We start from the raw sequence: 11,462 nt of genomic DNA on the forward strand, positions 1-11,462 counted from the left end.
TTAAATGTTGAAATAAGAATGTTGAAATAAGTAGAAAAGTTCTTAATAAGTAGGTCATATTTTAAGAAAACTAAATATTAAATGTGAAACACGTGCACACACACACACACACACAGTTACATACACATATCTATTATCCAAATGGGGTCTGACATATTTAAACAATTATATTTTTCCATTTACTTTACATTTAATCGATTTTTGTAATTAATGTGGTTTGGATATACTGATTCTGGTAGTTATAACTGTCAGGGATCCACCTGCCACGCCCCCTTTGGTGGCTCTCTATGCCTCCGCTCTCCCTAGAGCTCCAGGTGTAATCACGCTCACCTGGAGCTCATCATCACTCATGCCTCCACTCTCTCTGGAGCTCCAGGCATAATCACGCTCACCTGGGGTTCATCATCACTCCACCCCGCTTCTATATAAGCTCCTCATTCACTCCCAATCCCCGTTCGTTATTGTATGTGTTGGACTTTACGTGCTGCATGCTTTTGTGTTCCGGGTTTCACACAGGACTCTATGCGTCCGTCCCGTTCGGACTTCACAATCCCGTACCGGCTGCGCTTCTCCTCCGTGCGCATCTCAGATCAGCTACGCTTCTCCTCAAACGCACCTCGGATTTACTCAACTGAAGGACTGCCGTGTGCGTCTGTGAATGTGTGGGTGTGCTTGTGTGTATCTCTCTCCCTCACTCTTGCTATTAAAACCCGAGCGAGCTGTACTCCGGCTTATGCCTCCTATTTTGCTCACACCCTGACAATAACACATTATACTTTGTAATAATGGTACAATGAATTGATGGGTTTAACATGACAGATAATATGAAAAATACCAACAGACCACTGCCATACATGCTTTTGTCAAAGGCATTTGTGAATTAAGCTCTACAGGATTTTGCCTTCAGTGATAGAAGTATCTATTGCAAAAGGTTATATATTATGATGAGCTGCTGTTGTCCGTTTCATTGTAACTAGTCAAGTCAAGTTAAGCTTATTTCTATAACACTTTTCACAACAGACAATGTCTCAAAGCAGCTTTACAGAAATTAACAGTTAAGGTGAATGATGTGTATTTATCCCTGATGAGTAGCTGTGGCGACTGTGGCAAGAAAAATTTCCTTAGATGTTATGAGGAAGAAACCTTGAGAGGAACCAGACTCAAAAGGGGAACCCATCCTCATTTGGGTGACATCAAGACTGTGATTATAGTCTTTAAACAATACAGAACACTGGAGAGTGAGAACTAACATGAGCACTGGAATGTAAGATTATGAGTAATGATCTTTCTACAGTCTTTTACAGTCATTTGTGGTTATAAAACTAGGAGCTACTGAGCAACTCATAAAATAGCACAACAACATTTGCAATCATCATGGTACGTCTCTAGATGGTTCAGGATGTTTGCGGGGTCGGCATCTACTTCTTTAAAGGTCCACAATCTTGAAAGGAATAGAAATGATTTTTATGGTAGAGATTCACATTTGGATGAAGAGTAAGCCTGGTTCTTATCCTTTGAATTCTCACACGTTTATTGACAATATTCAGCACCTGCCAGGACACGGTCATTAAAAATGATAGATTTTAGCAATAAAATTAAATATGCGAAAGTACTGTTGTTCCTGTATGTGTGAGTATGTACGCTTCTGTGATCAGCCGCACCCTCAGGCCTCCCACAGCTGTTGGAGCGCAGCGGTTTTGTGTGTGTGAGTGTGTATGTGTGTGTGTGTGTGTACAGAAGCCCAGAGGGGACAGCTAAGCTTTTTCAGCCTCTACCAACCTCCAAAAATGAACTCATTTTTTCTTTAATAAATAATAATTTTGAACACTTTATTCATGTTTTCCTTGACATTTAACTAACCATTTTTTTATGTATTTATTAAAATAGTTTACTACTGTTAGAAACTAATGGCAAGTACACTGCCTGTGAAAGGTTGCTCTTTTATTGTTTTTAGGAGACACATGCTTGTTCCAATTAGTCTTCATCATGAAATGGCAGCCATGTTGTCCAGTGTATGTTGTGTATATGACTGTGAATGTGAGGCAGTCTTCTTACATCTTCTCTCCTGTTGTTTCACAGTCTTACTCTGTTAGAAATGTCAAATTTGGACTCATCTATCCATAAAACCTCCTGCCTTTCATTTACCATCCAATTGTTGTGTGAATTACACTGTAGGCTTCATTCATGTGTGTAAACACTAATAGAAATGATTGAATGCGGTTTTAGCAAAATAATCATCGCCCTCTGATCAACTTTAATGTCAATATAATTTTCCCAGCGGGATTATATTAGTGTTTGAGAATAAATAAGCCTTTGGCCCAGTGAAGTGAGCAGGAATGGTAAAAGCAGGGACGCAGCGGTTAAGTTTCCCAGAAAACCCAGTAGCGCCTTGAGCAAGTGCTTTAACCCTTGAAAATTCCAGATCCTGGATTGGAACCACCGCCGATGGAAATTTTTTTAGATGTCTGTCAATGAATAAATCTAGTGTCACGTAAGGATAATGTTAGTTTTGCTTGGAGGCAGTTCTCGTGCTGAAAATGTGCTTGATTAATAGCGGAGTGTAATGAGGTGAAACGTTGGGTTTGATCTTTAAATGGTTTTTGCTGCTCCATCAGTAGGAAACTGTGGTTGGAATCCTGAATGGTCCTCCTGTGTGTGTGCGCATGTGTGTGTGTGCGCGCTCTTGTGCGGCCACTCTTTCTTATGTTGCAGGCATCAAATGTTCCCCTTATGGTAAGAAAACAAGTACATTTTGAAGTTGTGGTCATTTAGCCGCTTCTCCTTCCTCAAAATGAGTGGGAGCAAAGGCTGAAATAAAAGACAAAATGGATAAACCACAAAAGAAAGCGACACATGCCAGCGGTCTCATCTTAAACTCTTAACAATACACATGGAGAAAGGACAGTGTTTTAGATTTAGACCATTACAAAGGACTGCTTAGTCTGATTATGAATTACATTACACATAATCTAAAACTAGTAATAAACATTTATTTTTAAATAGTGAATATTTATAGGTTATTGAAATAAAAACTTATGAGAAAATCTTGATGAGTATATATATTCATTCATAGTGAACAGAACAATTTAATAAATTTAATATGTGTCAGTTCTACTATTAATATATAAGTCCAACAGTTGCATTAATAGAGAATACACAGGGAAACATACAGGGTTCATTTACTGGGTGAACCATTTGGGATTTGTAAATCACCTGCATATATTTTTGATGCAGGATGTGACTTTTTACTTGCTGTCAAATGTAATACGATGTCACATGAAGATAAAGACAGACTGCACAATTGCAAGATGATGTCTGAAAAGAATTTATGCAAACTTAAGTCGCACATACAGTAACTCGGTTCAGAATGACTAAAATGCTCTGTCTGAGGGCGTAGTGTTTGGTAGGTATTCATTTGGTTTCTTTGAATTCTCCATTTTTATCCTCAGGGTGTGCACACTTGAAATCCGTTCTGTGTTCCTTTCACTTGAGGTACAAAAGCATACTGAAATACAACTAAGCTCCAGTGCCTATTTTCTGGTTGTGTAGTGTCTTGAAGAAAAAAAAAAAAAAGACGTCTTTAGACTTTTTCAGATATGCTCAATTGATTCAGGTGTGTTGTTTGTGAGTTCAGAGCTATAAATCTGATTCTTTGAAAGAGAACAAAGAAGAAAAGCAGACAGTATGGGGAGAGTGTGATATGAGGTGTAACAGTTTGGGTCCACTGTGGAAGGAAGTGAGGGACTGCGTGCTTGTTAGACGTGAATTATCTCAGAAGCGTTTCATCTACATTGTGTTTCTGTGTTTTGACATTTATAATGACTCAAAAGCAGGTGTATGTTTGTATTGGCTAGAGTTTTTTTCCCCTCCAGTCCTTGGTGCATATGCAAATTCTTACACTTTTCATGTTTTGTTTTTGCGGGTGTATCTCTTTTATTTCTTAAATGTAGGGTTGAGGTAGCTGGGATAACAAAGCTGAATGATTCAGCACACACACCAGTTCAAAAAAGACAGTATGTTACACACAAGGTCACTTGTGTGTGAGGGATATGAGATTGTGTAATGACCAGACTTTAACACTGATGCCATGGCGTGTGGTTATGCTACCCTCTAGTGGCAACTGTAATATTTAAACACCATTGTTTAACTGATTTCTTCTTTTTTTCTTTCTTTTCCTTTCAGGCTCAGCTGGCGCTAAACAGGGGAGCTCAGGCTGTCATTTTTGACATCACTGACAATGTTCACGCTGCTAATGAGGTAAGTGAGTGTGTATGCGGGCGATGAAATTGCTAAAGTCGCTAGCCTGAATGGACAGTGCATAAATGTGTTCCTCACACTCTGTCACACAGTTGAACTCTGGCTACCTGAAGAAGCCAGTGGTGATGGTGAAGGCAGCAGATGCTGAGGAGCTGATGAGACTGGTCAATAAGAATGAGGAGGCCAAGGTCGAGATCAACTTCATGATGGAGACACCAAAATGGGTGAGCATGCACACACACACACACACACACACATGTGCATACATACACAACGAGAATGGAAACAAAGAGTGTTCACTTTGACCTCCTTGTTTTGTCCCCTGGTCTAGCCTCAATATGAAGTGGGAATCCTCTTGACAGTCGTCTTGGTTGTGCTGTCAATCATTATGATCTTTGCCTTTCGCTCTCGCTGCAGGTCTAACCGAACTTGGGTAAGCATGTCAATTTTTTGCACACATGATTTGCCTACACTTGATTTGTGGAGTCGTTTAGCTCCAAGTCCAATTTAGTAAGCCATTTCTCCTTCACATCCAAGTCAAATCCAAGGTTCAAGTCTTACTCAAAACAAATTCAGTCATGTGCAAGCCAACCTTTAAATTCAAGTCAAGTCCAATATCATACCCCAGGAAATTCCAATTACTAAGTACACTGTTTAAGCAAATTCCAAAATCAAAACCTAGTCAAATCCAATGTTAATTTAGGAGCGACAGCCAAATAAAAAAAATTAATAAAAATTAAACCCAAAGAAAATATCCACGTCTAATCTAGAGTTCACGTTAATTCCAAACTGCATGTCTAATCCAAAAAACAAGTCTAATCCAGTGTTCACATCAAAGTCCATGTTAAATCCAAATAAAATTCTGCATAATGTTTGAGTCAAATCAAAAAGTAATATCAAAGGCCATAAGACCTGAATAGGAATGTTTTAGTGTTTATATTTTTTGTGACAAAGCTGTTTTTTTACACATTTGTGCCCTGTTGCTATTATTATGGTAATTTATCAGGCACTGCTCTAAAATGTTTGTAGGGCCGCAGTGCCTTATTTGTAGTTAATGCAGTCAAAAAAGGCAAAATTGAGATGTATTGTGCCACATTGTGTCACATCTTCCAGTACATGATGCAGTGAAATGTAGTTAAACCATTTGGTAAAGCTTTATGCAAAACAGTCCATCTGAATAGCAATAGTGAACTTGTAATCAAATCCATGTAAATGTCATAAAAACACCCACCCACTGGCAAGTAAAAGGTGGTGAGGCAGCAGTACGCAGCTACAAAATTTGCAAGTGCACATGCACCATAACACCTTTGGCATTTTCACTAGATCAGTGCAGTGAATTTTTTAAGTAACCGTGTAAATAATCCACAATTATAATACAATTTAAGCATAAAAGGAGTATAGCATTAAGTTGCCAATACTACAAATTTGAATGGTTTGTATGTTTGAAGAATTGTATTAATTATAGCATTATTTTAACTCCTATGCCATTTCCTGTTATACAGCATAAGAGATTTTGTAAGCTTCTATGGCACCTCAATTTGAATCCTTGCTTTCTTACCTGGCTCTCAGGACTCGGTGCACCAGCAGACCATGCGGGCTATTAGCAGGCTGGAGACACGTACTTACAGCTCTCAGGGCTGCTCGGGAGGATCCCATCATTCACGTGGTGGCCAAGGGTCAAACAGCAGTTCCAGCTCTGGGCCTATGTGTGCCATCTGCCTCGAGGAGTTTCTGGATGGACAGGTAAGGGAAGAAATCGAGAAAGAGAGGAAAAAGTATATTGAAGATAGATATAAATATATAGAAATGTAGCAGAATTTGAAATCAGGAATGCAATCCAGCAGATGTTCATAATACAAACAAGTAACTGCATTAATTCAACAAGTGCATCCATGGAGGTTTGTCCATGATAAACAGGATTTCTGATGTTTCTTCTCTCCACCTTCTAAGGACCTGAGAATCATCTCATGTGCACATGAGTTCCATAAGGAGTGTGTCGACCCTTGGCTGCTTCAGCACCGGACCTGTCCACTTTGCATGCACAACATAATGGGTAAAAAGTACCAGAATAACTGACAAAGAAAAAATCATGAAAACATGCAACGATTAATAAACGACAAATGAAAATGAAAAAAAGAGCTCAGTAGCATATCTATTTTTTTTTTAGAAGAGTAGTGAATGTACAGTGCATCACACTTGGCTATACCACTGCTTTTTTCCTAATCAAAGGCTTGTTTTTAAGCAGGTTCAGAGCCAAGTGGCCGTCGGCCTCAGAGAACTCGAGGACATCCTCGTCCAGAGCACAGCCAGGCTTTTCTTCACCCACACCCACAACATTACTCAGCTTCTCATTCTTTTCCCCAGCACCCTATTCCTTTCTCTCTACGACCGAATTACCCTCGCACCCTTTCGGGACCCTATCCCCAGCTGGGAGCCTATGGTGGCTCCCCATCCTACCACACTCGCTTCTTAAGCACGAGCTGCAGCTATCATCTTTCCGCTGAAGGGCACCGTGCCCGACCTCGGCACAGCTGCCGCAACGTTGGGCACCACTATACATCGCCACGTCGTCCGTGCCATCACTGCCATGCTAACCGGACACGACATCAAAACCATCACCAAAACCTCCGTCACGGAGGGTCTCAGGGGTGCCAGGATGAGGGCAGCTGTTCGGGGGCCAGCTATGGCACGGAGCGCAGTGGCTACTTCCCTGAAGGACCTGGCAGTGACTCAAGTTCAGGCCCATGCCACGGCTCATCCAGTGACTCAGTGCTCAACTGCACCGACGTAAGCTTGCAGGGTGTCTATGGCAGCTGCTCCACCTTTCGTAGTTCACTCAGCAGCGAGTATGACCCATTTGTCTACCACAGTGCCGGTTCTGAAGGTCCGACAGGTAGTATCAGGCCTCGATCTCTAGATTCAGGAGTTAATCAGACTAATGGAGGACATGGATTTGAAGAACCACAGCAGCAACAGGCTGTATTCAGCCATGTGCACTACCATAGACACAGACACCACTATTACGAAGAGGGCGAGCCCAGCCAAGGACCAGGACGAGGCTCTGATGAAGATCAAGGGACTGCGGGAGGAGAAGCAGCAGGCAATTCTCCTATGAGTAAAGACTCAACTTTGTGTCAGGGGGCTCATGTTGCCTGCCATTGCCCCAAAACGGACTCTATAGACAGGTGTGGACCACCTGGTGGAATGGAGGATCGGGACCCAGCTCCTCCATCCCCCAGTTCTTCCTTGCCTGCCACCTCAGTGCTGAACCCTGCACCAGCCTGCTGCCACCCAGGGCACCCACACTGCCAAAAAAATACCCCCTGCAGTCTGGAAGCTTCTGTCCCACCCATGACCGCTGTGCACTTCCATCAAAGAGTTAATTTACAGGATGATTGCAGCATCCACATTCACTATGGGCAAAGTCCTGCAGGTTACTGCTGCCCCCCTCCTTTGGGTGCAACATCCACACTGCTGCCCGTACCAGTAATCCTGGACTCAGGCGGGCTGTCAGAGTGGCCCTGCTGCAGGGGGGCACGAAGGGGGTGGCAAAAGCAGGTGCAACAGGCTCACTCTGAGCCACAGCTAATAGGGACCGGCACTGTATTGGACACACCTCTGTGCAGAGGGCATCACAGTGCTGGGCACGAGCTGCCCACAGACATCTGTCTCTACTGCCAAAGTGTACGCAATAATCAGGGTGAGTTTTATTTTGTTTGATGTACAGATATTAAGCTCTTAAGTAGTATAGTACAAATAATAATTAGATAAATAAAAACCAGATAATAAATTACTGAGTGAATTAAGTGAAATACATTAAAAAAATTAAACAAAATATTAATTATTATGCTCTGAAATACTAATTTCATGTTAAATATAGCGGTTGTCTTAAACCCTATGTAAAACTTTAAGTACCGTACCTGTGAGCCGTCCGGTTCTAAAGAGTGCTTGTGTCTTGTTTTACTCTGTATAGGATCAGAGGAAGAGTCTGGTGTATGAGAACTCTCTCCATCCCCAAACCTCACGCTGCTACACAAGAGCCGACATGGACAAACAAACTGGTCGTCTCTTCTTCTCTTTTTGTCTTTCACTCACCCACTTTTGTCACAGTCTTCCAAATAATTCCACATCTCAAGACAGGCATCATGTCTCAGCATTGCTCCGTTCCCACTGTTGTTTTGTAACTACGTCTGATGCTCTTGGAAAAAAATTGTTCTTTAGATGGTTTTGTTTTTAGATTTTGAAAGGGATTTTATTTCGCTTGTTTCCTGTCGTTTTTTTTATTGAAACCTTTTACTAGAGGATTCTCTAAGAGTCAAATCAACATTTTGATAAGAGTATGTTAGTTAAAACTCAATTCCAGCAGGTTGTAATTGATGGTTAATGGTACTGTTGATGTATTATGTACTTATAACCCAAGGTTCTGAATTTTTCGTTTTCATGTTTACCCTGCATTACTCAGTGAACCGGGGGATGCTGGATAAACCTTCACAAAAGTGTGAACATGACTGATCCCACATTTTTTTTTGTTTTGTTTCAGAAACCATTAGATATTTAATTAGAGCAAAAAGAGTCCCTGAATTCCTCAGTTACCTCCATGTTTTACTGCAAGTTGGGGTAGCAGATGCAGACCCCTGTCTTCAGAAAACAAGAGAATATTATGTTATTGAAGAAAAATAATACCCATGGTGATTTTGTATAGCCGTTACAGGCAATACTTTTATCCCCCATATGATGTAACATCCTGTCTGCTACTAGAACTAGGAATTAGACCCATTGGCACCCTTTTACTCATTTGATCTTATCTTTGCAGAACACTGAACACACCCCAACATATGATATCATCATGATGTCATTCACTGTTCGTGCTGCACATGAAACAAGCGCCTCTCTTTCTTTATCTCTTTTTCTCTCTCACTCTCTCTCTCTCTTTTTTCTATCTTTCTTTCTCTCTCCAACCTACCTCAGATAATCAGAAAAGTCCTGTTCACATCACGGTACTTCAAAAGTAAAGCTCTTGCATGGCACCCTCTCTGTTTACTTCTGATAAGTAAAAGATCGAGTGCTTTACATAATGTCTCCTGAAAAAAAAAAAAAAAAAAGTTCAGTGACTGTTTGGAGGTCATTTAGGTTTCGGGTCTTGTGCTCATTAACTTGAGAAAGGCAGCTGTTGTTTGTGTCACTTTTTTTTTTTTTTTTTTTTGTATTTTATGTCCTGTTTGTGTTTTCGGCTATAAAGAAGCAAAGTGACTGAAAACTTTACGGTTGGCAAGGATTTCAGAACCTACTTTTGGTCATTTTTATGACTTCTTGTCATTCAGCTTGGGCTGAGGAAGCACTAGATTACCCATAAGTACATGCTTTTACCTCTGACCCTTTACCTCGTGTATGACTCGCGTACGGATATGGATCATTTCAAAAACGGCCTGCAAGCTTGCCGAAGGTGCCTCTCTTTTTTTTTTTTTTTGACTTACTACAAGATTTTCAATGTTTTCATCATTTCACAATGCTCTATTCAGTGTTCCTTCTGAAGTCGGTATGCATTTTTCCTTGGAAATATATATTACAGTATGTTCTATTTAGAATACCTGAACAGCATGTTGCAGTCATTATCCATTTTCATAACCAGCAGGCAATGTCTATTATTAAATATAGAAAAACACTGACAGTTGTCAAATAATCAACATGATTTTTATGCCAAAATGATTATTATGATTCAAATTTGCCATGTCTTTACTTTTTGTTGACTTTGTTTTTTTTTGCCCTGTACTTTTTCACATGCAAAAATTTCAAATTTTCATTTCCTCTTTCAAGGTGAGCCTGGCTACAAAGGGGGGTTCGATTGTCACCTTTTTAAAAGGTTAAAACTTTAATTCATAAAATCGTACATCAGGTCATTGTTGTATATAGATAAACCATTGAATTAAACCTTGAGGGTTGTTATTATTATTTAATTTTTTTTAAGAAATGAAACCACTATTGATCTTATTCATTTCAAATGGAGATATTTAGAGAGAGAGAGACTTATTTAAAGTTAAGAATGAAATAGTAAATAATAATAATTAAAAAAGAAAAGGATACGAAATACGTCAGACAGCTGTTTGATTGTCTCATGCAGTCATGTTGTCAAATAAACCTTACTTTGTGCCTTGAATTACCATGAACCTGCCTTTACAAAAGACCTGCTTTGCACATCTGCGTTGCCTTTACATTCAGTGTCATGTCTGCCGGAACGATCTTTCATTGCAGGCTTTGTCTTAAATTTACAATTTCACATGCAGCACTTTGGAAAAAAAGTAAAAAACAAAACAAAATGTAAGAGTGAAACCTGAAGCAAAACAAGCTAAGCATTATGTAGCCACCAGTACTGGGAAAGATCATATAAAGCAACGAAATGTCATTGAACACTAAAGGATGAATTTTCTTTCTCTTTTGTTTATTTTTATTTTTTTACTTTCATTTATTTGCTCGCTTTTTTCTGATGCCCAATGAGCTGAAACTGCCTTTTGAATAGAGCAAACTCCCTCCAGAAAAAATCCAGGAGGGATATGCCAGTATATTTTCAATATTTTGTGTAAAAAAAGAGAGAGAAAGAAAGAAAAACATTAATGAGATAAAGTGTTGTATTTTATATATAATAGACATTTTTTTATATAATAAAAAAAATCAATATGGTAATGTCACTAATATATTTATTTACTAATATATTTGAAATATATGAAAATGAAAAATGTCATTTTTTCCCTTTTTTTTTATCTTTATGAAACTTACGACTGCCATCATAGATGTATCAACTTAGCATCATTCCAATTATATGCAAATAAATTATTTTTAAATAAAAAGATGCAACTTGTGTTACTGAGGTTTTTTCAGATGTTTGTGCTTTAGCAGATGCATGATGTCCTGAGGGATAAGCAAAGGTATGTATACTGTACTTTACATCTCTTTCAGGTGCTATATGCTTTATGTAGTATACATTTTTTTATTCACTGTCTTCATCGTCTCAAATTTACAGAACATTATTCATAAAAATGCATCACGGGTGAACAGAGGACCAATCAGAAAAGCAACCTAGAAGAAAGTCAACATAAGTCTCCCACCACCATGTTTTACTTTGCAGACTGTATTCTCAGGATAGAGATTTCAGACTTTTTGTTCCATAGCCAAAAATATTTAGTTTTACAGAAATAAAAACACAATATGCA

The 11,462-nt window shown here is 39.4% G+C and overlaps 1 protein-coding gene across 2 annotated transcripts in view; it reads left to right on the forward strand.

Moving 5' to 3' along the window:
* LOC124379386 (E3 ubiquitin-protein ligase RNF43) overlaps window positions 1–10,309 on the forward strand; it is a 98,491-nt gene extending 88,182 nt beyond the window's left edge. Inside the window, exons 3-9 of one of the 2 annotated variants that reach the window (XM_046839710.1) lie at window positions 4,183–4,257; window positions 4,350–4,481; window positions 4,589–4,690; window positions 5,827–6,000; window positions 6,208–6,310; window positions 6,500–7,957; window positions 8,231–10,309. In XM_046839710.1, coding sequence (XP_046695666.1) covers window positions 4,183–4,257; window positions 4,350–4,481; window positions 4,589–4,690; window positions 5,827–6,000; window positions 6,208–6,310; window positions 6,500–7,957; window positions 8,231–8,256 — 2,070 coding nt within the window. In that variant the 3' untranslated portion in view covers window positions 8,257–10,309. The remainder of the gene's footprint in view (window positions 1–4,182; window positions 4,258–4,349; window positions 4,482–4,588; window positions 4,691–5,826; window positions 6,001–6,207; window positions 6,311–6,499; window positions 7,958–8,230) is intronic. The other variant, XM_046839711.1, reaches the window with a different exon arrangement.
* The last annotated feature ends 1,153 nt before the right edge of the window (window positions 10,310–11,462 follow it).

The sequence above is a fragment of the Silurus meridionalis genome, chromosome 25 (assembly GCF_014805685.1).
Source record: "Silurus meridionalis isolate SWU-2019-XX chromosome 25, ASM1480568v1, whole genome shotgun sequence".
NCBI classification, from domain to species: Eukaryota; Metazoa; Chordata; class Actinopteri; order Siluriformes; family Siluridae; genus Silurus; species Silurus meridionalis.